The sequence below is a fragment of the Xyrauchen texanus genome, chromosome 8, assembly GCF_025860055.1.
Source record: "Xyrauchen texanus isolate HMW12.3.18 chromosome 8, RBS_HiC_50CHRs, whole genome shotgun sequence".
Classification (NCBI taxonomy): domain Eukaryota; kingdom Metazoa; phylum Chordata; class Actinopteri; order Cypriniformes; family Catostomidae; genus Xyrauchen; species Xyrauchen texanus.
Window position 1 is genome coordinate 13,672,748 of NC_068283.1, and position 27,705 is coordinate 13,700,452.

At 38.3% G+C, this 27,705-nt stretch overlaps 1 protein-coding gene across 2 annotated transcripts; it reads left to right on the forward strand.

Annotated features, from left to right (window-relative positions):
* The first annotated feature begins 58 nt into the window (after positions 1 to 58).
* LOC127648036 (inactive tyrosine-protein kinase 7-like) lies at positions 59 to 27,705 on the forward strand. Of its 2 annotated transcripts, none has more exons than XM_052132610.1 (7): positions 59 to 179; positions 18,702 to 18,962; positions 19,045 to 19,368; positions 19,679 to 19,930; positions 23,945 to 24,259; positions 26,032 to 26,274; positions 26,454 to 27,705. In XM_052132610.1, the coding sequence occupies exons 1-7, from the start codon at positions 167 to 169 to the stop codon at positions 26,669 to 26,671; spliced, it is 1,626 nt and encodes a 541-aa protein (XP_051988570.1). In that variant the 5' UTR covers positions 59 to 166; the 3' UTR covers positions 26,672 to 27,705. The 2 variants fall into 2 exon arrangements, with proteins under 2 accessions (XP_051988570.1, XP_051988569.1); XM_052132609.1 differs by lacking the exon at positions 59 to 179 and adding an exon at positions 17,580 to 18,066.

The following is a 27,705-nucleotide window of genomic DNA, read 5'->3' on the forward strand; positions in this document are numbered from 1 at the left end:
TGTAAACTTGAAAAATAGACAGTTGCAGACAGCATATAGAGTTAGGAAGGCATAAAGGCATGGTCGAATACAATGTTTGCGTAAAATCACCTTGTCTACTAAGATGACTTCATCTGATCTTTTTGGAAGGCTTCGTAGATATATCCCTGTATAAAAAGGGCATCTGATGGAACGGCAAGGTTAGTTCGATTTCAGAGACAGAGTTACTTTATTTTTCAGGTTGATCCAGATAATGCACATTTATGTTCCAGACCAATAAGACGAGGCACTACTTTTACCAAAAAGGCGATTAGCTCTTTTGACAAAAATTTTTTTTATTCTCACATACAGTTAGTTGTCAAACACATTTAAAACAGGGGCAGGATGTGCTTAATTCATAGTGACTTGTAGCCGTTTTACTTTTACTTGATTGTTGTAACATGTCATCATTAAAATTTGGACCATGTTGTTCAGTGGCCAGATGCTCCTTTGATTAAAATGAAAGTGTTTAGAGTCCAGAAAAACAAAACAAAAATGTACACCTGAATTGCAGCTGTAAAGCGAGAGAGCTGCATCCATACTGTAGGATATCCATGCTGTGGGATCAGGGCTGGACTGGTAATCTGGCATACCGGGCATTTTCCCGGTGGGCTGACGCACTTTTGGGCCAATCAGGGGCGGAATGTCTATAGGGAGAACTGAGTGGGCCAGTGGCTCGGCCACGAAACGTGCCGAATGGTCCGCAATAAGCAACAATGAGCCGCCACGTTATGCAAAACGGACATGCTCAACAGTTGGGCCAGTTGCCATGTAAAATTCTGGGCTGATTTCTCTTCCCAGTCCCGCCCTGTGTAGGATATATAAAATTTGATTTCTGGAAACTAAACGATATTGTAAATTTGATAGGTAGAGTCTAGCTATCAGATTATTTAATTACAGGCTCTAAAAGTGACCTTAGGTCGATCCCATTATAATGCATGAAGCTACGCAATCACGTGCATGCACTGTTTACGGCTTACAGTGTTTATTGATTATTATGGGAGTGACCAAATTCTACATGATCCGGTAATGACACCTCATTGTTAACTTTCAGTTTTTGTATATACTGTATCTAATTAGTTCTGTTTTAGCTTGACTTAAAAAAATATACGCTTGTCATTTTCTTTTAACAGTTCTAGGTTGTAAAAATGCAGTTACTGGAAATGCTTCAGGACCAGACATGCGCAGTTGCATTGTAATTACTTTGTTATTGTTAACGTCTTTGAAAAGGACAGTGTTTTGTTTCAGATGAGTACACATCTTTGCCTCTCCTGATCTTAATGACTATTTGCGATTGTGCAATAGTGCCACACCAGTAATTCCTCCTTCAGATAAATATGTATTTGGCTTGACATGATATTTGTTTCAAAGCCTTTTACAAAACACTTTGCTTTGTTGGACTTGGAATGTAGTCTTTATCATTGCAATGTAATGTTAAGACAACTTTATATCTCAGTTAGCAACCTTAAAAAAATAAGCAGTTTGGATGCATAAAGGGGAAAATACAGCTTAAGGGAGTGTTTAATAAAAGTTTACTTTTGAGTTGGGGTGTTTTAAATTTCTTTCAAATTGAGTTCCAATGAATCGGACAAGAAAAGGTCTCATTCATGCAATGCAGATAAATACAAATAGTGTGCATGTGTGTGTGTGTAGGTGTGCCTCTCTCTTTCTCCATCTCTCTCTGTTTGTATGTTTTTGCAACCATAGGAGGCTATATATACAGGCTTGCCTCTTTGACAAAAATGAATGGCATGTCCCAATACTTCAGCTGGGACACAAACAACTAGATCAGTTTCGAATCAGTGTGAGTTTACTCATCCCTCAATTCAATTTGAGGCAATGGAACCCTGGCAGAAACAAATGCAACACAAACAAATAGTCTCAATCGTTGGTGGTAACAGGCAATGAAGCTCTAAGTTAGACTCTCAGTTTCTCTCATCAGCATCCTGTTAAACCAGACATGCTCCATCAGTGCAGTGTGAATACGCAGTATTATTTGTTCAGAACAACGCCTGTGGAGAATACAACTCCATGATTTAATCACATCATGATAGCATTTGTCTTCAGGCCTTCCTTTGTCATTTAACTCTCACAGAAGACTCAACCACGTCTGATTGCTGCCACATATGCAGATGCTACAGGCCCAGTGCTGGAATAATTTTCTTTGTGAGGTGAAGAAAAAGGAATTAGAATACAACACTGATGATGTGGCAAAAGTGAGGAACAACAGAGATGGGGGTTTTGTTAATAATTCACCAACACCCCAACTTATTTCCCAATGATCTAACCCCCCGAACCCCAACAGCTGAAATATTCAGGGGAGTGTGGAATTACTTTCACAAGGAGAACTTGAACCCCTTGACTTCCTGCCCAGTGATGAGGTCACTAGTCTCTGAGGGAGTGTCTGAGAAATGCCTCCTGGTCAATAACAGCCCAGCCAAGGCCAGAGAAGAGCGGGGGCTTGGACGGGGACTGGTATTGTTGGAGAGACACTTGGGAAGGAGAGAGAGGGATGGAAGGGGAGTAGTAGTGTGATTGAACTGGGCATGCTAAGGGGTGTCTGGAGTTGATGGTGTGGACCATATCATCCAGGCGCTGTCTCCACCATACTCTGGGCACTTAGCCCAAACACAGTGTGATTCTACATTATGGTGTGTTTCTGCTCTCTTATAGTTATAGTTCGCTGAAAAATTTGGTTTCTGTAATCATTTATTCACCTTCATGTGTTTCTAAACCTGTCTGACTTTCTTTCTTCAATGGAACTCAAATGGAGAAATTTGGAAAAATTTACTGATAATTTTTTTTTCAATGCTGTTACAATTAAGTATGCATAAGCACCATCAAATTATCATAAAAGCTCTATATAAGTCTTTGTGCTATATTACAAGTCTTCTAAAGCCATAAAATAGCTTTGTGTGAGAAACAGACTGAAATTTCAGTTCGCTCTTTACAAAAAGCTATTGTTTGAATATAGAAGACTTGGATTGTATTTGCTTGGACTACTTTAATGATAATTTTATGATGCCTTTGTGTCCTTTTTAAAGCTTGTCAGCTCAAGTCCCCATTAATCTTCAAAACGTTTTGGGGGTATGCACAGGATAAAAAATGTCATTCAAGTTTGGAACAAAATGAGGGTGAGTAAATGATCACAGAAGGTTCATTTTTTTGGTGAACTATTTCTTTAAACCAACAAGGGGTGTGGGGGTTTGCACAGCAGGGAACTGGAGAAAATCTTCAGTAACAGCAAGTGTGAGACCAAGTGGTGACTGACAAGAGTTGCAATCTTCCGCTATCACAGATGGGTCCCTGAATGATGGTTCACAGGAGGAAGGATCCATATTGCTGATGGATGGGCAGAGATAATAAACAATGTCGCTGCTGTATCTTGCTATTCTCCCTCAGGCTTGGGCTTTGTTGCAGATGGTGCTGGACACTTAGAGTGAAAAAAGGCAAGAATACTAAGCCTTTTGACAAATCTAAACCAGATGAAGCCCATATCTCTTGTATGAATGCTAGCAGTGTAACTATCAATGAAACAAGGCCAGTTACAGAATCACTCTGGGGATGCTGTATGGGGCAGCCTGCTTTTTGGCCCCATCGCAGCTGGGCTGATGTAGTTTGAGGATGAAGGCTGAGCACCTGGCACACTATGCCAGAGGCTGGCTTGTCTTAGCTGGGGGCGAGTCGCCCATACAAAGCCATCTTGTTGAAGCACATGGTCCAGATGGAACAACTCTGTTTGCCAAGGATACCGCTTTCCACTTCCTTCACCACAATAAAATCCAGTCTTCAAACAACTCATTAGAACAAAGTCCTACACAGACTATTTTTTTTCTTTTACGCTTTCGTATCTCTTCATTTCTTTTGTACGCTCACTGCCTCTCATGATTGCATGTTCAACCTCACACTATTTCAGACTTGTGGTTCAATGGAATAATGACGCTCTGCTGGTTGGGAGAGAGAGAGAGAGAGATTTGAAGTAACACACACACACACACAATCCCTCTCTCCCCATGAGATAGGCCTTCTCTCTCACCCCTGGGCAATAATAGACTAATGCTTTCCAGATGCTGTATTCACTGGCCATACCCAACAGTGGAAGTACCCCTCTCCCGGGACACTTAACGAGGCCCTGGGGGCCTTTGAGAGAGAAAGGTTTGAGTCTGTACTCCCCCCACCCCATCCTTTCCCTTTTTACACACTCATCTCCCACCACAATCAAGCGCTACTGAGCATTGATCAGCAAGCATGAAGGTCAAAGGACAGAAAGCAAAATTCTTTTCTCAATCTGGTTCAACTTTCGTCCAATTCTCATGCCATTCACACACAAAACTATGAAGTACCTTTTAGGACAGAGAGGGAATTTATTTTTGGAAACTGTTTTTTGTTCCTCTCAAGTTTTCTGTTCCCTCTCAATAGTTTGTGTTCCCTCACAATATGTTTTACATTGCCTTGCAATACTGTGCGTTCTCTCACAATACATTTTGCATTCCCTTGAGATAGTTTGCATTTCCTCATAAAAAGTTTTGCGTTCCCTTGCAATCGTTCCGTACAAAACCCATAAGAGGTGTAGATGTAATTGAAATTATTTTAAAAGCCTTATTAATGCCATTTCAACAGGAAAGATCTCTAATCACTAGATAAACTCATGGGAATGTGACCTGACCACATGAACTGTTTGTTTTATTAAGGGTCCAAGAAGGGTAGGTACAGATTTCTGAGCTGTGCAAAGTGTTTAGCTGCCAGCAGCTCATATTTCAGGGCTCAGATGGTGTCCATTTGCCTTAAATTCCTCCAATTCCAGAGTCAGTAACTTTTAAAAGGCTCCTTTTATTGGCCACAGCCAAAAACTGATTATCTCGATGACCATGGCTGAGTTGTTGGTGATGGATGCTGCTCTGTGTTATATCCTCCACTGCTTTCTATGGTCCTTCTCTGGGCTGTATCAGAGGCAAGTGCTGCTTCTTCCCCAAGATAGAATCCACATTATCTCCCAAGAGCAGGTTGGCTTGTCCTGACTTTTTCCCTTAGGAGAGAGAGAGAGAGAGAGAGAGAGAGAGAGAGAGAGAGAGAGAGAGAGAGAGAGAGAGAGAGAGAGAGAGAGAGATCGAGACAGTGTGTTCTCACAGGAAGAAGAGAGGGTGGGATTTAGTGTGTGAGTCTGAGAAAAACAGGCCTGTTGGCTTTAATCTTTGCCTCAGCGCAGAGCTGGAAAGGGATGCTGGGGAACAACAAACTTTCAGCCTGTTGGCATAGCATGTTAATCCTTCTGATAAAACAATTGATTCTTGAGATAATGTATAAAACATGTTTAAAATCTTAGTTTTTATTTTTTAATACTAAATTAATTTGAAATGGATATATTCGTTGACAAAGGTCTCAGCTAATGAACCTTGTAAGGGAACAGTAAATAAAACACCTTTTTTATTTACTTTTAATCACTAATTTGTGTCAGCTCCATCTGACACTCAAAAGCATGCAATTTAATTTTATCCATCCAACAAGTGTGTAATGTCTTTAATTATCTAATAATGGTGGTCAGTAAAGGATATCATTTCTTTCCTGTTTTCACACTATTCTGAAAATTCTGATTGAGTTGACAAAATGTAATATTTGCAGGGTTGGGACTGTTATTTTTAAAAATGTATTCCCCTACAGATGACAGAATACATGCAGTAAAATGTAATTTGTAACGTATTTCATTAGATTAGTATCAGTAATGTATTCTAAATACTTTGGATTACTTCTTCTGCACTGGTTGATTTTTTCACTTGTTTTGACTATAAACTCTGTCAGTACAGTAAGACAAAATACACATATTAAAAATACATTCTCTGAAAAACCTAAATATCTTATGCAGTGTTGTTTCTAAAACAAGATCAATCAAATTTCCCTTGTTTTAAGGATTTTTAGATATTTGTACAAAAGGAAAACAATAAAAAAAATATTATCAAGAATATGATTTTTGCACTAATATCAAAAGTCTTACTAGAAAGAAAGAAATTATGATCCAGCGTGAATTTTCCTGATAAAAAAATATGGTCGCACCTGGTAACATGTGCATGTAAAATGGCTAGAAATAGCATTTTAGCTTAGCGTAAAGCTGACATTTTACACAAGGTTTATTTCAATTTCTTCTGCTCCAAACTTACCTTAAACTTACTCCTCTATCTGCTCATATGAATGTAACACATCATAAGAAAGTGTTTCACTGCTGTTCAAATGCACTTTAAATCGCATCATTTATATGTATAAATGTTTTCCATCTGAAAGGACTAAATATTAAATGAAACAATTGACAATAAAATGCAAAGTAATCTGTTCAGTAATCAAAATACTTTTTTTAATGTAACTGTATTCTAATTACCAATGATTTAAACTGTAACTGTAGTGGAATACAGTTACTTATATTTTGTATATTAAATACATAATCCCATTACATGTATTCTGTTACTCCCCAACCCTGAATATTTGTCCATCTTAACCATGTGTTGTACGCTGGATCCATTTAGTTGTTTTTTTTTTTTCCTCAGTTGAAGCTGCCTCTTTAAATATCTTAAACTAAAATGTCAAAATGATTCCACAATTCTAACAGAAATTATCATAATGGCAATGACGGATTTGACATGTTGAAGCTGTGATCACAGAGACTTAAAATGTAAAAAATTGAAAATGTACCAGACCACGTGTCCTACTGTTACATCCACCATGAGCAGGAAAGGGTCCTCAGAGTTATAGCTGACCATGACATTTTAAAAAATCTGATGGAGAAACTATTAAAAAATTAATGCCCTGAGCATAAACATTTCCTTTAGATTTAATATTTGTATTATTATGAATTTCTTGATTTTTAACATAAATAGGACTTTTGTATATATTACATGTTTTGTCTCTTATCTCAAGAATCAGTGAAAAAATAGGATGAATAAAAGCAGATATATTCTTCATACAGACATATCAATATTTTTTTTTCTTAAAGGCCTAGTTCACCCTAAAATGAGATCACCTACTATACCTCTGTAGAGGTCATACAATACTTTTCATTCAAATTTAAAGCAGAAAAAAGTCATCATTTTGTTTTTCATCCCATTTTCCACCCTCTCTCTGACACTAAGAATTAAACAGACCATTATTGCCACCCCAACCTTTAATAACAGCCTCTTTGCAAAACCTGCATTACACTGTGAATAGCTTGTTAAAAATAAACGTTCTTATCTTTCGCTTGTTAAAAATAAACTTTCAACACTCCTTTCTAACATTATTATTCTTCTGAAGAATATGATTAGTGGCAGGTGTGACACACAGGCAGGAACATTACAAGGTTTGGTGGACTTTCACACATTTAATTCTATTATTATTAATTCATCACTCTTGAACTTCTTTATATGAAAAGACAAGAGTAAAACTGTACTCCTCTGGTGGCACATCTTTCAAATGAAATGGCAATATAAAAGGCAGCAATACTGCACTAATACAAAGAGATGGGCCATCTACATCTGCATACTACAATAATGTGTCCAAAAGAGGAGATAAAAAGACCACACAAAAACAGAAGTTCTGAGGTGTATGACTCAGGCTTGGATCGAGAACTGGAAAAGCCTCTGGATGAAGCAACTCTGTGAGAGTATGTCCATCTGCAACACATATGAGTTTAAAATATTGAGAAAAACAGCTCAACATGTTTAGCATCCTGAGACACATCCTCCTTAATAAGGCATTTAATTCCTGTTTTGGGTAAAACTTATCCATATTTCCACATTCAGGTATAATCTGTTTAGACTACAGTAGATAGCATGCAGACTTCAATATTTACATTTACATTTATGCATTTGGCAGACGCTTTTATCCAAAGAGACTTACAGTGCACTTATTACAGGGACAATACCCCCGGAGCAACCTGGAGTAAAGTGCCTTGCTCAAGGACACAATGGTGGTGGCCGTGGAGCTCAAACCAGTGACCTTCTGATTAACAGATATGTGCTTTAGCCCACTACACCACCACCACTCTCAATATGTACTGGAAACAGCCAAGATCTCTAATGTGAGTACTGTGAGTCCATTGTATTTCTTACTGAACACTCATGAGTTAAAAAGAGAATTGGTAGCTAAAACCTGAAAATGCTTATCATTGTGAATCACTAAGGATGATAGAAACGAATTGTGAATCAGGTCTCTGCATCATTAAGGTAGACCAAAGAAACAATAAAGACATGAAAAACTCACAGTAAAGACCTGAACAAGTCTGTGTGACAATGCTAATTATGTCCTCATGAGCCTGACCACACTTTCACAACCAGAATGGTCATCTGAGGTTCTTGTGGTTGCCGTAGCTGATGTTTTCTAAATCCTGGAGAGACTGTTAGAGGTTTGGATCAGGCTTCACTATTGGACAAACCGCCTGTTAGCAAAAGCCAAACAAACCAAATGACAGAAAGTTCATTCTTCTGTGGAAAAAGCTACCCTACTGTAGCTATGTTACTCAACTACACATACCAGTAACTGCAAGAGCATTGAGCGTTAGCTTTATAAAGCCGCCATCTTGTGTTGTGAAAATGTATTGCAATATTTTGAACAATAGGCTATTCAACCTAAAGTTCCTTATCATTATTGAGGCATCGAATGACTCAGCTTCTGCTATTTAGCTCTTCTAACGCAAATTTACGTTATATCCTCAATGTGCAATTTACTAAGGTCAGGACAGTCACTAAAATTCATAAGGCTGGGGATAATATTTTTGGACTCCTGTACATCAGTATGTTGAGAAGAATAGTTTACATGTTTTATTACGATTACAAAGGCAGCATCGCTTACCATGTTCTTCTTATGCTATACTATTCACATTTATTAGAATTTAGGAACAATATTGTAGGAAATTACATACAAATTATAATAATAATTATTATTATTTCGATTTTCTGAAGAAAATGTGAATGGTGCCTGCCTGTGCAAAAGTCGCCACCATTATACTATCTGTTCTAGTTTTCCTGGGTGTTGCAATGTGGTTACTGAGTTGTTCTTTCTTTAAAACCCCTATGTATGAATACTCGTATGTTGATGCTTTGCTATAGCAAGCACCAAAAAGTCGATGTTACAAGATTTGTATTGTTACACTCTGAATGTTTAAGTCTAATTATACTAAGGATGCAACAACACGATGTTGTTTTAAAGGGATAGTACACCAAAAATGAAAATTCTCTCATCATTTACTTGCCCTCATGCCATCCCAGATGTGTTTGACATTCTTTCTTCTGCAGAACACAAACAAAGATTTTTAGAAGAATATTTCAGCTCTGTAGGTCCATACAATCCAAGTGAATGGTGATCAGACCTTTGTAGCTCCAAAAATGAGATAAAGGAAACATAAAATAATCCATACGACTACAGTGTTTTAATCAATATCTTCAGAAGTTATATAATAAGTGTGGGTGAGAAACAGAACAATATGTAAGTTCCCTTTTACTCTAAATCTCCCAACTTTCAGATGTGAAAGTGAAACTAAACAGGCACCACATGTGACTTTCAGATGTAAAAGTGAAAGCGGAGATTTAGAGTAAGAAAAGGGCTTAAAATATTTCTGGTTCTCACCCGCACCTATTATAGTATATTTTTTTTTATATAATATAGTATATATTCATATATCAAACATAGAAAAGGTACTTCTATAGAATAGTTTGAGCATTATTTTAATCCAGGAAAACAAAGAGAGACTGTAAGGTCTTCGTGACCTTGCTGAGAGAAATCTGGGCACTCAGCCATGACAGAAAATTACTCTTCAGGGCACTGAACGGTACAGCCAATAGCCAAGTTATCTTGTTAGATTGTTATATTCTTTTTACTTTGAAAGTATACTGTACTTTCATAAGACATTTTTTATTTTTTTAAATAAGCTAAGTGTTCAGAATCCAATATTAAAAAGAAGCCGGAGAGTCTGTGAAATAACGGTGGCGAACAAAAATAATAGAAAAGCACGCTCATTGGTTAAAATGCCTATGAGGTAATGTGTGAAAACAGAAGTGTATAAACAAGTAAGCTTTGTATGAGATGATAGATGCTAGGTGATCAACTGGCATCCCGGCTTTGTTGCTTTGTTCAATAAAGTCTAATCTTTGATGTCTAGAACTCCTGGACTTTGAGAGTTTTCTTGCTAAGAGGGAAAGGCACTATTCCACGACACTATTATATCAGTTCAGAAGACATGGACTTATGGTATATTATAAGTCTTATGGATTACTTTTATTTTTACTTTATGTGATTTTTTGGAGCTACAAAGGTCTGGACAGCATTCACTTGTATTGTATGGACCTACAGAGCTGAAATAGACTTCTAAAAATCTTTATTTGTGTTCTGCAGAAGAAAGAAATTCATAAAAGTAAACACTTGCCAAAAATTGTGTGAGTAAAAAGAAAAGCACTTACAAAAGTACTGTGATATTGGCATGTACTTCAAAGAATGCCATGTTTTGTTTTTTTTGGACGTATGCCATAGAAATACCAAGTGCCCATGGGCATAACTCATATGAAAATTACTCATCATTTATCTTTTTTTCAGATAAATATCAAGATTGTATTATCTCCCAGCCCTATTGATAACATTGCATTAATCTGTCACAGCAGCCCAGTAATCTCAGTGACAGATAGTTAAATTACAGGCTACGTTATAGACATGCAGAATCTAGTAAGCAGAAATATGAAATTTACCTCGATATGTTTCTGCAACAGGGCGAAGGGCAGGGCTGGGTCGTGATTCTGCACACCCAGCCCCTAATCAGGCTAATCAAGCCTCAGAGAGGGATAAAGGCCGACTGGAAGCTGCAGTGTGACAGAGAGAGAGAGATTTACGGACAGCTGCCCGACACCGTTCTGTGTTTGTCTTTTTGTTTCAATTTTAAATTAAACTATTATTTATATTGTCAAGCCGGTTCTCGCCGCCTCCTTTCCATTAATCCCTTTACAGTTTCTTCAAATTAGAGGCAGGATTAATGCTGATATCTGGCTTGAGCAAGTTAAACTCATATGACACGATCAAGCAATTGGCCTTTTTCACTGAAAAAATCCCTTTCAGGTGCGGCCGTGATGTTCGGATGTTGAAATGTGTTTGAGGCATCATAACAGTTGGCGCCAGATCTGCAGCTGCCATTCAAGTTTTTTACGTGCGATTTGATTTGAGTCACGAGACTCTCCCTAGCCAATCAGGTTGATAGATAAAAATAAAAATCAAGACAAGGAAGTAGCGAACACAGACGGTGGGAAAATAGCACAGTAAAAGTACAGTTACATCACTTGTACTCAAGTAAAAGTATACCATTTTTAAACTACTTAAAGTACAATTATTGGTAAAAAGTAGTTCATAACAGTAACGTGAGTATTTGTAATTCGTTACCTTACACCCCTGGATATACATGACAAGTGACTGAGAACACTGCATTTATACTCCCCTGAGTTAATCTCCCCAGTTTGTCTACGGTCTGCTCCAGACGTGCAAGATAAGTGACTGTGAAACCCGAGTTGACTGCATACTTACCTGTTTGAAACTTACCTGTTATACTATGAGCCTCTTTGAATGCTAAGGAAACATGTCTTTGAGAAATCTGAAAATACTTTGTGTTTGAATTACTAACCTGCTCCTCTGTTTATGAACGTGACTCACCTTTCACCATGTCTGAAGTCGAAGTTACCTGTTTGGGCATGTGTTAAGTTGAAAGTTATCATTCATGTCTTCTGCCTTGGTTCACTGTGTTATCATAGACCGTCTACATAGACTTTGTACTGTACCTGAATGCTTGCTTACCTGCTTTTCCTGTGTCCACTATAATAAACTCCCGCATCTGGGTTCATCTCAAGCTCCTGAGCTGGCATGTCATTACAGCTGTATTTCCTTCTATTTTATTTCTTTATTTTTATAATTTATATTTGATTATTGTATAGCACATTGGCCAATAGTTTGTTTTTAATCATACTTATTACTTTAATTATGTTATAATTGTTTTTTAGTTTTTTTATACGGAAAACATTGCCCAAATTTTCCTGTATTGTAGCATTGTTCTTTCGGTTATGTGGTGAAAAGCCTTTTCTTAATTTAGGGAAGTGTCCCTATCGAACACAATTGTGCTTTATTGGGTGGAAAGGAAACTGAAATGTCATGGCATTCCCCAGCTTTCAGTTCACTGTACTCAAGAGTTTGAGGAATCCCACCAGAACAGGCCTATGCATTACAGAAGGGGATTTTATAATTTTTTTTCGTCCAGCGTGGGTGCTGCTCCTCCTTGGAAGTTTTTCCAATAGAGCTTGGGTTCATACTAGAAATCATGTGATCTCTCAGCAAGCCCACTTTATTTGTGTGCAGCCAAGCTCTTTAACATTTTAAAGTAGGGAAGGAGTAGAACCAAAAGCATCTAAATCAAAACTGTGCTCGTTCAAAAGAAAATATCGTTTGAACTATTAATTCACTTTGACATTCGCTGCATGGAAAGATAGTTTAAGCTTAGGCCAGTTGCAAAATAACTGAATCCAGTCCATCTTTTGCAGCATGTCAGCTGCCTTTATCCTTTCCCCCACAGAATTTGAGTGTTGCACAATGCAAAAACTCTTTAAAGCTATAATCTTTGAAGAAATAACTGAGTTTGAGTCTGTCAATGAAGCATATTGTCTCCATTATATTATCCTAGATAGCAGCTATGTAATGTGCAAATTGCAGGGGTGTAATTGCACATGAATTATACTTAAAGGGAGAGTTTAATCCAACATAAAAGTTGAATGAAGAAAGATGCATTAAAGGGGTAATGACATTTCATTTGACATATGAGTTCATTGTACTATAAAAACATACTGCATGTTTCAGAACAGAAAATGGGCCTGTCATGGGAGATTCATCTACAGCAAAGGGGACTTACACAGGACACCATGTGTATATCTGGATTTAAGTAGTTTTCTAAATAAACATGCACTAGAAAACGTCTTTCTTTTTATCATGCCTCTCGCAGTGCTTTTAAAAGATGCAATGTCAAGTTATATCTCTAAAAAAGGAGACCCCCATTCGTTCACCTTGCTATTTGCTGCCTTGATATTGAGCTGTTATGAAGGCATCCTGGACCCCTTTTGCACCCACCTGTGCTGTTTTTAATGGTTAGTCTTTTGTAAACATGCACTATATGGACATCTTTGTTTGTTTTAATGTATTTCGGGCAATGCGCGCTGCGTTTTATTAGCGGTACAAGTGCAACTTTATAACCACATCTCATTCTGCTGTTGCCACTGACTGGGTGAAACACATGCCGTTAAGATACCAACATATCTAGTGATCTATCGCTCTGTTTTACTGCACTCCCAGTACAAAACACTTATACAGTATACACCAGTTATTAGAACACGTGAGAGGTTCTATCCCATGCAGAAGTCACCCCTGGAGTGTTGTAGGTGGTTTCCAGGGGATTACTACTTATTACAAATGTGTTCTATGTGTATTATAGCATGTTGATATATGGTTCCTATGGTATTCTGAGTGGTTGCTAGTCTTTACGTCATTTGTAAATCTGATCGCTTCGAAAAGTAACAGTTAGCACAACTCTTTATTACAAACTGCACAATTCTGGAAGTATACATCAAAAGTTAAAATCAGCTCATATCTGTCTGTGCTTACTGAAATTTGTGTGAACATATTCACGTCAGCTCTATCTCGCAGCCATGATAAAATAGTTTCATTGTAGCCACCAGTGACAGTGTTTGAATCTGTCATTCATCTTAACGTTTTTTTGTCCCAAAATAATTTTTTGTGTTATCTTCAAGTCCTAAAAATAAGGAATCATACAGTTTGAAAAGTTGGAATGTATAAATGTAGGACTTCATAAACAACAACAACAACAACACTACATGGAAAATAACAGAGCAGAGGCATGCAAAGCTGTGGAAAACAAAATGCTGAAACCGTTGGTGGCTGTTTGGGACTGAAAAGTACACTTTATCAGTACTTTTGATCAGTTGTCATAGAATGTCCTTCAAACAGCTTAAAGGAGTAGAATAATTTTGTCCTTAAGGTTATCTCTCTATTTTTGTTATAACCTAACTCAGTGTAGTTGGTGTTTCATTATGCATAAACCCCCTTTCTGGATATCAAAGAACACAAATAAATGGGTCTTGCACAATATATTCCTAATCTGACTCTAATCAGATTTCTCATTCTGTTTAGGGGCCATATCATGAGGAATCATATTTTCTTGATATTTTGTCACATACAGTCAAGAGGTCATTGTACTATTAAAACATATTGTATGTTTTAGAACTCAAAACTTCCTCTCCACTCCAAATAGAGCATTTATGTTTCTCTGTAAAAACGAGTCATCCTGAAGTAATTTGTCCCATATTGATGTAGGAACGGGATGTTCATCTGAATATCCCGCCTCCACAGCACATGACAAGCTTCTGAGGTACTCCAACACTGAAAGTTCTACTATTGTTACTGTGATTTGCTTTTAACATCAAAAAGTTTAAGATGTCAAGTAAGGTCCCCAGACGAGGTTATGTTCCTGGATGTGGAAAAACTGCTTCTCTGAATAGCCTTCTAAAGGACCCTAACAATAGGAATGAGTGGCTTAAATTATTTAAAGGAAGTTTCTTAACACGTTACTATGGGACTGACCTAAGCTCTAAAGTATGTAATATCATAAAGGGGAGTGCACATTTTATTAATTCTACCCCAAACCAAAAACTCAGCCCTAAATCTAACCAATCAGTGGAATGAAAATAAAAATGTAATCTTAGAAGAAAAATGGAACCTCCGAATTGCAAACGCAATCACGTCCTGTTTTCAATGTGGGATGAGATGCCAGGTCTCCTTCGCAGCTGAAGCAACAGGCTTCCAGTTGTGTGACAGGAGAAAGTAAATGTGTTTGAGCCGATGCAAAAATGTGTAATGGGAGACAGCGCCTGTCAGAAACTTGGCAAGATGGGGCTGCTACCAGGGTACGAGAACATTCAAAAGCAACATGCCGACTTCCCATGTGACATGCTGCCTTGCTATTGACATTCTCATTGCACTAGACATGGACTAAAAGCCACAAAATTCACATTTTAAACTTGATTACTCATCAGTGAAGCTTGACATTCACTGACTTTTTCATCTTAAGAAAAACACTTCTGCATGTATGTGTGTTCAAGTGTGTATTTTCTGTATTGTTTTATATATTGATGTTAAAATAGGTTTTAAAACATGGTTATGATAAACCATAGACGATACAATGCAGTAAAAACCTACATTTCAATTGACAGCTTATAAAGATTGTAAGGTTTTGAAGGTGCCCCACTCCACTGAGTACAGACATAGGAAGCTCAGTTCTTTAGTGATAACTGATCCTCTCCTACATTCTCAGAGGATTTTGTGCTTTCTGAATTCCTCTTATCAGGATCTAGCCAACCATCCTCTCTTCTGGATTCTTGAGTAATCCACAGCAAGTCTTTAGACCTTGCTGGAACTTGTTTGGTAGTGCTTGTGTCCCTTTATTAGGTTTTGTTAATCAGTTTTATTAGTCACAAATTGACAATGGATTAGCAAACAATTCTGTAATTGCATGTCTGGCCAGCACTGATTTTCCATTACCAAAGCACAAACATCACAAGTTGGAAAATCTTTGTGTAAATAGGGTAGATTGAGTACAGGTTTAAGACTTTTGCGGGCGGTGGCACTGGACCCACTCTGACATGCCTCGGGGAAGCTGAGAGACTAACTGCTCCAGTACCACCATGTCGACCACTTCCACGACGTCGCGGGTTCCCCCCACCAGCAGCCATTTCTGGCAGGCGTCACAGAGCTGTTGCGTAAACGCGAACGGCCAGCCGTCCTTCCCGAAGCTTAACGAGCGGAATAACTGTTGACTCTGCTCCGGGGTCCGACCTCCCCGTTGCTGGATGGCTTTCTTCAGGTGGCTATAGTCCAGGAGGCTGGCGGCGGGAAGTTGTTGTGCCGCCAGCTGCGCCTCCCCAGAAAGGGGCAATAGGCTGGCCGCCCACTGATCGGGAGGCCAACTCCATACCTCCTCTGTTTTCTCGAACAGGTTGAGGAAGGCCTCCGGATCATCGCTTGGCCCCATTTTCGCGAGGGCAAGTGGTGGGGTGGGATCCGAGGAGGACGCAGCACCAGCCCCCTCCCTGGCGATCAGGCTCCGCTGCGCTTGCCGGTCCTCGGCTTGTGCCTGGAGCAAGGCTTGGAAGCGTTGTTCTTGCTCCCGGCGAACCTCCAAGAGGGCATGGTATTGTGTCTGCTGGATGCTGGTGAGAGCGTTGATGACTTCGGCCAGCGGTGAAGACTCCATAGCGCGGCTCTCCTCCAAACCCGGGTTCTCGGCACCACTGTGAACTGGTTTGGTTGGGCTGATGGAGGAGTCAGGAGACAATGAAGCAGGTTCAAGGTCAGTACTTTAATTTGCACTTCTGTTTGTACACACGACGGTAACCGTCGCTATAATGTAAATAATACAGGTTGCACACTCTGGCTGTCGTGCTTTCTGGACACTCTCTCCCCCTCTCTCGACACTTGGCGTTCCTTAAATGTCTCTCTCCATATCACTATAACAAGACACAGGTGTTAGAGGTAATTACAAACCAGGTGACAAGCCTTACCGCTCTCTCTCTCTCCCGCAGACTGACAAACGACCACGCCCCCCATGCCACAGTCTGTCTGTCAGTCTATCTATCTATCAATCTGTCTGTCTATCTATCTATCTATATCTCTCTCTGTCTGTCTGTCTGTCTATCTATCTGTATGTCTGTCTGTCCACTATCTATATGTCTGTCTGTCTCTCTGTCTACTATCTATCTATCTATCTATCTATCTATCTATCTATCTGTCTGTCTGTCTGTCTGTCTGTCTATCTGTCTATCTGTATGTCTGTCTGTCTGTCTGTCTGTCTAATATCTATCTATCTATCTATCTATCTATCTATCTATCTATCTATCTATCTATCTATCTGTCTATCTATCTGTCTGTCTATCTATCTATCTATCAATCTGTCTGTCTGTCTATCTATATCTCTGTCTGTCTATCTATCTATCTATCTATCTATCTATCTATCTATCTATCTATCTATATGTCTGTCTGTCTGTCTGTCTGTCTGTCTATCTGTCTGTCTACTATCTATCTATCTATCTATCTGTCTGTCTGTCTGTCTGTCTGTCTGTCTATCTATCTGTATGTCTGTCTGTCTACTATCTATCTATCTGTCTGTCTGTCTACTATCTATCTATCTGTCTGTCTGTCTGTCCTATCTATCTATCTATCTATCTATCTATCTATCAATCTGTCTGTCTATCTATATCTCTGTCTGTCTGTCTGTCTATCTATCTATCTGTCTGTCTGTTGGTCTATCTGTCTGTCTGTCGGTCTATCTATCTATCTATCTGTCTGTATGTCGGTCTATCTATCTATCTATCTATCTGTCTGTCTGTATGTCTGTCTGTCTATTTATTTGTCTGTCTATCTATCTATCTCTCTGTCTGTCATCTATTTATCAATCTGGCTGACTGGTTCTCTATCAGTTAACTCATTAACGTATTTGTCTTGTTTACTTACGTTACTTTTTATAAGTTTTCATCCTGAAAAATAAATCATGCCCACCCACTATTTTTAGTTTGTGGAGAGCTTAGATAATGACTCAGAATAACACAGTGAGTCATTGAGTACGCGTGTAATTTAGGCTTATAACTAGAAGTGAAATAATGGCAAATGTCAAAGAGGAATACATGAGTTAACTAGGACTCCCTTAGAGCGGGACATTCCAGTGAGCTGAACTGCTGGATTGCTAAAGGAATTCCAGTGACCAAACACGAGGTCACTTTCACTCTTCATCTCACGCTGGGTGAAATTTAACACAGATCTACAGAGAGAGGAGACCATCGTTTCTTGTGAACAGAACGGCTTTTAAAATGCAGAAGCGTGCGTTGTGTCTCACCACAACATATCGGATTTTCGATATTAACAAAAGAAGAAACAAAACGTTTGAAGTAACGCTGATTCGATGTTTTAGGAGTTTTCTGTACTTCTCACTTGTATCGCTAGTCGCAGGTAAGAATTTTATTGTTTTTCTCATAATTCTTTTTCTCTCTGTTTGAGATTAGTTTACGGACAAGATTATAGCGTCTTTATTTCCCTCTATTAATAAACCCGATCAACATAAACATGTAATGTTAGCCCAGCAAGAACGTTACCCTAACGTTAGTGAATGTTTGCATTTGTTGTATATATATCGTATATATTGGGGCATTATAATGGTAGAATGATGGGATTAGAAGGTTTTGGTTCTTTAATATACACTGTGGTATTGAAGTATTTTCATATTCGTACAATTATTTACATGCTACTTTAAGGTTCTTCAAAGAATACAATGGTAGTCCTCAAAAACCATGGGATTACTTTATTTATTTGTTTATTTTTTTGTCATGAATACTGAACCTTGCCTGCGGATGGCAATTTTTAATACTTAAAAACTCGTGGTAGTTTCTTAGAATTATTTCTGCCTGTCTAGTAACCTGATACTGTTATTATACCCTATCATACAAGTACTACATTGCCTTTTTCATTTGCATTTATTTAGCACTGTCCAGTTTGAAGTAAACATATTTAGACTGGCAGTCGCTTGTAAATACCGGATTAGGGCGCAATATCATTAAATCACAGTCTTCTTCTCAATGTGTTTACAGGTACAAACGGTCATTGTCCCCCTTATCAGCTCAGTCCATCGACAGTCGTGAGATATGGCGATTCTGTTTCAGTTAACTGCAGTACTTCTGTCCCTCATGATGGGATGGGCTGGGAATCCAGTGAGGGAGGAGTACCCATGACCAGTGACAGTCTGGTAACATTGAGAGTGGCAAACCTGAGGCGATGGGATTTGGTGCCAATCTGCTACATAAACTATAATGAAGAACAGTGTGTAATAGACGTACCAATCATTACTTACAGTGAGTTTCATACTTTTCACTGATATATTAATATCTGCATTGATTGCTGTAGATATCAGAGTCTTTAAATCTTTCTTCACAGAGACTCCAGGCAGTGTGTCCATCAGCCCAATAGATAACACAGTCATAGAAGGCAATCTGTATGAGCTCCAGTGTGACATTCAGGATGTGGCTCCTGTTAGAAATCTCAACGTGAAATGGTACAAAGGACAGACTCTGGTGAATCTCATTAAATTTAATGACACCACCAAGACTCCAGAGAATGTCACTGCTACACTCTTCATCACTCCAGACAGAGCTGATGATGGAGTTCAGTACAGGTGTGAAGCAGAACTGGATCTGGGACAAGAAGGACCTCAACCTCCTCCTAGAGTGAAATCAGAATCTCTGAACATTACAGTTCATTGTAAGTCTATTGATTGGTTAGCTTTAAAGCATATTTGTGTAATGCTTACTTATAATGGACTGTCCTTGTAGTATTTTGTGGCCCCCACACCGCAAGATTCAAAAACAATTGATAGATTTTCTGTCATTCAGTATCATTATTCATCAGCTCTTTGAATTAAAATCAAAACATTAGGCTTGTTAATGTAACAACTGCTTTTCTTATTATGCATTGATTAAGATGAAAGGAATAAGATGCTGTAGTTTATCCTAATGCAACAACTCTTAATGCCGTCTGTTTTCCCATACCTGTGTTTATCAAATTCATTTAGTTAAACCGATCATCGATGAGACCAAACTGCCCTCTAAAGTGCCTGTGTTTCGAGGCTATCCAACAGTGCTTGTTTGTGAAGCAGAGGGACACCCAAAACCAACAATCAGCTGGAACCACAACAACAACATTATAGTTACTGATGGAAATCTCACTATATTAGAAGCAACATATGAGAATGATGGTATTTACTACTGCACTGCTACAAATTCTGTTGCCACCACCATCAGAAGCGTAACAGTGGTTGTACAAGGTAACTAATTTATTATTTTATATTTTGCATTCAGCCACTTGACTTGATCTACTTTGGTAATTGGTGTTTCAGTTTGCTTTAGTAGTAGCACTTCAATTTCTGATGGCAAACATACAGAATGGAACTGTGGTTGTTTAAAAAAAGCACAAGATTGAACAGGACAAATGTTGTTTTTCATTAAGCTTATAACACATTATATTAAACACTTTAAACTGGTTTGGTTTGATGCATAGTTGGGTTGGATGAAATGAGAAAATATGACTGAAAACACAATTTGACAAAGTCTAAGATGCATGTGATTGTTTGCCTATGTGCCTTTTTACTTTTACAAATTTCACTTGTCCATCTTCAAACAATTGGCAAACTCCTTACAGATTTAAGCATAGATTCTTTCTTTGCTATTACAGTGCTTTGGCCTGTCAAACAGTAGGTGCACCTTTGGATGGTGTCGTTTGGCTTATTTTTGTGGTAATGCTCCGTTTGCAGACTTCATGTCAGATGATGTGTAACTGTACGGAAGACAAAATTATCTTTTGATGTTCCCAGCGTTATTTGTATAATTGCATTTTTACTAGGAAGAATTCCAAGAACAGTTCTATAATCATTTTTTTCCTAGTAGGACTTTCTATTACAGAGCTTACTTCCAATTCAAGAGCTCTTCAATTGCATTTTTAATAGTGAAAATGTAATTTACAGAGCTCTACAAATGAATTAAGAATTTTCATGTTTACATTGACTCCCATTTATTTTTAATTACAGAACTCTGCAACTGCTTTCTTTCTAGTAAAAATATCCCAAGGGAGCTCTGTAAATATAATTCTTACTAATAAAAACTGTATTGTAAATCTAGTAAATAATTACTAATAAAATGCAATTACAGAGGTATGTATTTATTTTGTATCTGTGAGGACCAACAGAACTGAAATATTCTTCTGAAAATCTTTGTTTGTGTTCAGCAGAAGAAAGACATAAACATCTGGGATGACATGAGAGTGAGTAAATTTTTGCGTAAAAGCGTTATCAGGATACAGATGTAACCTTTGATTCGCACAAATAGTTCTTATGGTAGAGCAGACAAACAAATGGAAAGCTTTTTGCTTGCTCCCTTGGATATGTAACAATTGTTGCATTAAGGCTCCAACTGTTCCTTAGAGCTGCTGCAATGATTTTGACTGATTTACTTGTATGCTTTGTTTCTTTTGACGCAGAGAATACTAGCCCATAATAGCAGCAGTTATTGTTGCCATAGTGGTGGTCCTCTCAGTCATCATTTTCTGCATCTCCTTTTTCTACCATTAAAAAGGCCAAGAAGGGTCATAAAAGCCCAAGGAGTGCACAGCTCAATGCATAAAATGGAGAAATAGCACAGCCAGCACAATTACCATGAAGGAACTCTCTCAGATAGATCAGTATCTCTTCTTTGGTGATGATTTCCTGGGGTTGTTCCATCTGCTAAGCCCCACAACAGTCAGAGCAGCTTGTGAGAGTATATATATGGAGTAGTATTACATGCACTTCACTCTATGATCCAGCTGCCATTCACATCTGGCAACTTAAATGTATCTGCATTTTAGATTTTATCTTTTCCAAGACCTGCTGTTAATTGGGCTGGTTTCCTTCATATTCCTTTCATTAGGAATTTAGGGTCTTGGTCAATGAGTAGGTTGATCAACTACTGTAAAAATGTGTGAGTTGCACACTTTTTAGGTTTGTATTGCATTCTTGGATATTATATAAAGCATATATATTTTTATATGCATCAGGCACATTGTTCATTCTGAATATTTATAAATTGTTTCAATGTTTCATGTTGAGAAAGACACAGAAGTTTAGCTGAATATGTGTTTAAAACACATTCTTAGTTGTTTAATCTTTTTCATTGATTTTGATTTATAAAGTCCACTTCATTGGCTATAATTTTATAACTTCATTGACTGTATTTTAAACAGAGGCTGTGAAGACTTAGGGATCGCTTTTTGTGATCAGTAAAATTGTCTATAATGAGAACAGACTGAATTTGAACTAAGCCAGTTTTGCAGTATGACTCAAGCAGTATGCATTGAATCTCAGTTGTTGTGTTGAATGGCCAGTACCTGGATGGGAGACCTCCTGGGGAAAACTAAGGTTGCTGCTGGAAGAGGTATTAGGGAGGCCAGCAAGGTGTGCTCACCCTGTGGTCTGTGTGGGTCCTAATGCCCCAATATAGTGACGGGGACACTATACTCTAAAAAGACACCGTCCTTCGGATGAGACGTTAAACTGAGATCCTGACTCTCTGTGGTCATTAAAAATCCAAGAGCACTTCTCGTGAAGTGTAGGGGTGTAACCCCTGTGTCCTGGCTAAATTCCCCCCATTGGCCCTTCTCAATCAAGGCCTCCTAATAATCACCCTCCACTAATTGGCTCTATAACTCTACTCTCTCCTCCCCACCAATAACTGGTGTGTGATGAGCATACTGGTGCACTATGGCCGCCGTCGCATCATCCAGGTGGATGCTGTACGCTGGTGGTGGTTGAGGAGAGTCCCCACATCACTGTGTAAAGCGCTTTGAGTGTAGTGTCAGAAAAGTGCTATATAAATGTAATGTTCATTCATTCAATCATTCACAGGAAGAGATCCGTGGGGGAGGGCAGCTATGCATGGGCAGACTAGGCAGTGCTTTCCTGTGATAAATGAATGGTCTGAAATGGTGTGTATTACCTCTAGAGCTGGTCGACATAAGAATTAAACACTGTTAGCTTGTGGAAAAGCAGTGTTGATCCAGCACAGCCAATATTAAAATGAAGGTGCGGTACGATTGGATACTCTTCACATATTTAACTTTGGATCAGCTGTCGCTGCAGTATGCATTGAATGGTAGGACATTTAAATAACTTGTGTTGTATTTTCCAACAAAGCAGCAAATTTAATTATAGAATTATAATTTAGTTTCGGAAGCGTTTTTGGTTTTGAACTTGAAAAGGGATGTTTGGTACATCATAAACTGACCAAAAAAAGCTTTAGCATTTCCTTTCCTTCACTGTTTTGCACTTCTTCAAAGATTTAAGTGTTGAGTAACAATCTTGTAACTGGCGATAGAATAACGTTGTCAGATAAGATAAATAAATGGTCTTTGTTAACATTCACTACCTGCCTTTAGCGGTCTAACCACAGTCAGCCATACTCAACCATAAGATTAATCGGTCATCAACTACAAATATGCTCAATAGAGTAAGTTTTCCAGTAAAATAACACAAGGTCTTCACAAACATATGCATGAAACATCACCAGATGTTTTCTGATGTACACAAGTGTGATGTCTCTAGCCCAGTAACTCTTTGTTCGTTAGGCTATTAAAGGCTATTACAGTCAGGTACATTTGACCCGTTTAAATGGTTGATCGTTGAATTCTGTGATTAGTGATAGAGCCTGCAATCATTGTTGTTTTTTAGATTTTAGAGGTAATGAACCTGTGACGTGAACCACATCTGCACAGCCCACTCACTTTAACTGGAAATTCCTCAACAACAACAATGCTGACAACACTAAATAAGAAATTAACGATTTCACCGAATAGGAGCAAAGGCCAGTGTGCTGTTACAGATTAGTTGGGTTTGATATTATTGGGTAGCTGATGCATAATGTCCATGAACAATTAAATTTTTTTGAAATGTCAAATGTGATTGGAAATGGCACTCTCTTTTCTGAAGTCGTTATTTTGAATAAGCATTAAGCATCTTAATATGTTAACAAATTTTGTCCTATAACAGTTGCAATACACTATATCACTATAAGATCTCGGGGGCCTATTACCACATGTGTTTTTTATTTATTTATTTAAAACAACCTTCCATTATTATATCATTTCACACAAATTATGTTTCTCCATCAATATTAAATAAAAATATAAATGTTGCTGGATATATATATAAATCAGATAGTTTCTAATGTGTTGAAAGTGGTTGATCTGTAAATGCATTTTATTCAAATGTTTCAGCATTTTCAACTATTCCATTTATGCTTATGTCTTCCAGATATTTCCATCATCACTGTCAATCACACAGGACCAATGATTCTGGGCAGTCAATATGAGCTCCAGTGTTGCATTCAGAAAATTTTTCCTGATCAGAGTCTTGTTGTGAGATGGTACAAAGGACAGACTCTGGTGGATCTCATCACTGTCAATAGTGCAAACAGGACAACGAATGTAACTACTTCACTCTCTATCACTCCAGTCAGAACTGATGATGGAGTTCAGTACAGGTGTGAAGCAGAGCTGCAACTGGGAGCAGAAGGACCTCAATCTCCTACTAGAGTGACATCAGAATCTCTTTATATTGCAGTTCATGGTAAGAATGGATTTGATCAGCTTTAAACAGCTGTTGTCATGCAGAAAAGTACATTTAACAGGCATTATGTTGGCTCTAGTTATTGCCATATGAAATAAGAAACATGATAAGGATGTGTGGCGTCTTGCACTGTCCCTATTACCTTAACTTCTGGAAGTGTGTAACTTCTGCAATGCTACAAAAATTACACACTTCAGCTTTAAAGCTTGCCTGGCATCCCGGCTTCTGGCATTCAAATTTATATGGAAATGGACCATCCAAGCTGTTATCAGTATTAGGTCCAAAAGCCAATTTATATGGAAATGGACCATCCAAGCTGTTATCAGTATTAGGTCCAAAAGCCAATGTCTGTATGGACCAGGGGTGTGCATATGGCATGGGCATGGGACAGAACCATCTTTTCCAGGGACGTCCCTGCATTTTCAATCAGGACAACTTCAAACCACATACTGGCCGGATTGCAAGTGCATGTCTGTGTAAGCAGAGAGTGCAGGTGCTAAATTGGTCTGCCTGCAGTCCTAACCATCTCCAATTATGAATGTGTGGTGCATTATGAAGCGTACAATCCAGCTACAAAAACCCTGTACAATTGTGCAGCCGAAGAACTGCATAATGGAGGAATGGGGGAAATTTTAGTAAACCCCAAGTAGCTAAAAATATTATATCTGCTTTCTGTTTTCTAAAAATAATTAGCAATTTTTTAGTTGTCTGTGAGCTTGTTAGGCTGAATAATGGTTTCACATACATGTATCCTCCATGAGCGGGGCGTGTGCTGCGCGGTCGGGTTGGGCTTTCACATTGGTCGCGTCTATTCTTTGAGACACAGCTACGGCTCTGCGCAGAAAAAAACAGTATCCCGCATCTTTTCCTTTGCTAATAAATACTTGTATAATAAATGATGAGGGTTGTCCAACACTTTGTAATTCTCAACCTCCACAATCAATCTGGTCTCATCCATTGTTGTGACGATGCAAATTCGAATGAGGTAAATTGTTGCTTCAACGAAAACAGCAGGCACTCATGTGGATTTGTTTATGTTTATCAGTGAACATGGTCGTGATCGGTTAATGTCATAAAGCCCAAAGCCTGCTATGTCCCTTAAACAGACAAAAGCAATGCAGTTTATTTATTCATTCTTTTATTTAGTTGTGTTTGTATGCAGATTGTAATGTTGTAGGCTCGGCTTAAATATTTTTAAATGCTCTTGGTCTTTTTCTACACCCAGATGCATGCAGCAAAAATAGTATCAATGCCTAAACGATCTGCTCATTGACACTTATGGGATGCTTCACCTCACGACTCATGCTTGCAGTGTGAAGGGTGTAATCTGTTAATATGGGCACGAAACGAAAATGCGCTGCTCACGACTTGCTTACGGAGGATATGTTAACTGGCGTTAGATATCCAGAACAAAATATGACATCCATCACAAAAAGCATGATAAATGTACACTGTGTCCCAATCACCCATTCACACACACACATTCACACTCACACTCATACACCAATGATAAACAAATCATCAGAAAAATATGTTTTTGACTATTGATGATAAAATGTTACATATCATCACAAAGGGGAGGATCACATAAGATGAGCTTCTAGTTCACTCACAGGCTGAGAACTTTTTTTGCATTAAGTCCACAGTATGTATAAATGGTGAGCTTTTAAATTTGAGTGTGAATAATTTAGTTTAACAGGTTAAGAAGCTGTAATTTATGCCTATGTACCTCTAATGCTCTTCCTATACCTGTGTTTATCAAATTCATTTAGTTAAACCGATCATCAATGAGACCAAACTGCCCTCTAAAGTGCCTGTGTTTCGAGGCTATCCAACAGTGCTTGTTTGTGAAGCAGAGGGACACCCAAAACCAACAATCAGCTGGGGCAACATCACTAATGTTATAGCTGATGGTGGAAATCTTACTATAACAGAAGCAACACCTGAGAATATTTACTGCATTGCAAACAATTCCGCTGGCACCACCACCAGAAATGTAATAGTGGTCTTAAAAGGTAATTGTTTCAGTTTGCTTTGCTTTAGTATAACTGACCGTAGTACTTCCATTTCTGTGTAATTACAATTATTAATTGGACTGAAACCGTAACATTCCTTTTAATAACTGTTTAGGCTGTTGATTCGTTTTCTATGATTGTGTCTGATTTTATGGTATTCTTTGTTTCTTTTGACACAGAGGATTACCTGCCTATAATAGCAGGCCTTGTTGCTATCACCGTGGTATTCATCTTGGTCATCTTCATCTTCATCTACTCAATCTACTACAAAAAAGCCAAGATGGGCCATTATAGCCCGAAGGATGCAAAGCCTACACAAAATGGAAATATAGCACAAAATGGCAAAGACAACTCAATTCCCATGAAGAAACTCTCTCAGAGCATTATCCCTGCTTAGGTGATGAATCCTGCGTTTGTTCTGTCTGCAGAGCCTCATCATCCACAGTCTTCTCAGTCAGAACAGCTGGAGAGTAGCTTGTGAGAGTTTGCGAGATCACAGTGGAAGTCATGAGCCTCTGCTCAATGGCTAGTTTCTTCAGTGGGTTCACTTTTTTTTTTATTCATGGACCAGTGTTCCATTCACGTCACTCTTAGATCCATCATCAACTGCTAATTAAATCGCAATGTTCACAAGATCTGCTGTTCAAGTCAGTGGACTTGCAGATTATATTTGACAGAACAAATGTTGTGGTGGTTAAAAAGAAGTGCTGAATGTATGTGTAGCCACAGGTTATAACTGAGGTCCTGTTTCCTGGAGTGGAAGTTTTCCTTAAAATAGCTTTCATGAGGAATCTGATATTCTGAGTAATATTTGCTTGGTACACTGATTGTTACACTGATTGTTAGGGAAAATACAGTAGCACAACAGTGCCTGGACACTTTTTTTAGCCACCTTGGTTCTGGAAGTATTTTTCCTATTAATTTCTCCCTTAGTGATTAACATGGAGTGGTGGTGGCGTAGTGGGCTAAAGCACATAACTGTTAATCAGAAGATCGCTGGTTCGATCACCACAGCCACCACCATTGTGCCCGTGAGTAAGGCACTTAACTCCAGGTTGCTCTGGGGGGATTGTCCCTGTAATAAGTGCACTGTAATTTTCTTTGGATAAAAGCATCTGCCAAATGCATAAATGTAAATTGATTAAATAGCTGTATGACTAATAACTATTTTATGAAGAATTTAATGAAATGGGAAAAGGAAAAATACTTCCAGAACCAAGGTGGCTAAAAACGTGTCCAAGCACTGTTGTGCTACTGTATTTTCCCTAACAATCAGTGTAACAATCTTTGGTTTGAAGCAAAAAATATTTGAAAATCGGACCAAGACAAAGGTACAAGACTGCGTGCTTAACGAGGTATTGAACAATCCCATTAAACACTGTGAATGATGTAATCGAATTATGGTGGAAAAATAAAAAAAACTATATGAAA

What these genes read in the sequence shown, in the direction of transcription:
- LOC127648036 (XM_052132609.1), top strand. Translation starts at nt 17,928, where the DNA reads ATGCAGAAGCGTGCGTTGTGTCTCACCACAACATATCGGATTTTCGAT. An exon ending in CGTACCAATCATTACTTACA is followed by an intron (nt 18,963 to 19,044) that starts GTGAGTTTCATA and finishes CTTTCTTCACAG; the next exon opens with AGACTCCAGGCAGTGTGTCC. An exon ending in TCTTTATATTGCAGTTCATG is followed by an intron (nt 24,260 to 26,031) that starts GTAAGAATGGAT and finishes AAATTCATTTAG; the next exon opens with TTAAACCGATCATCAATGAG.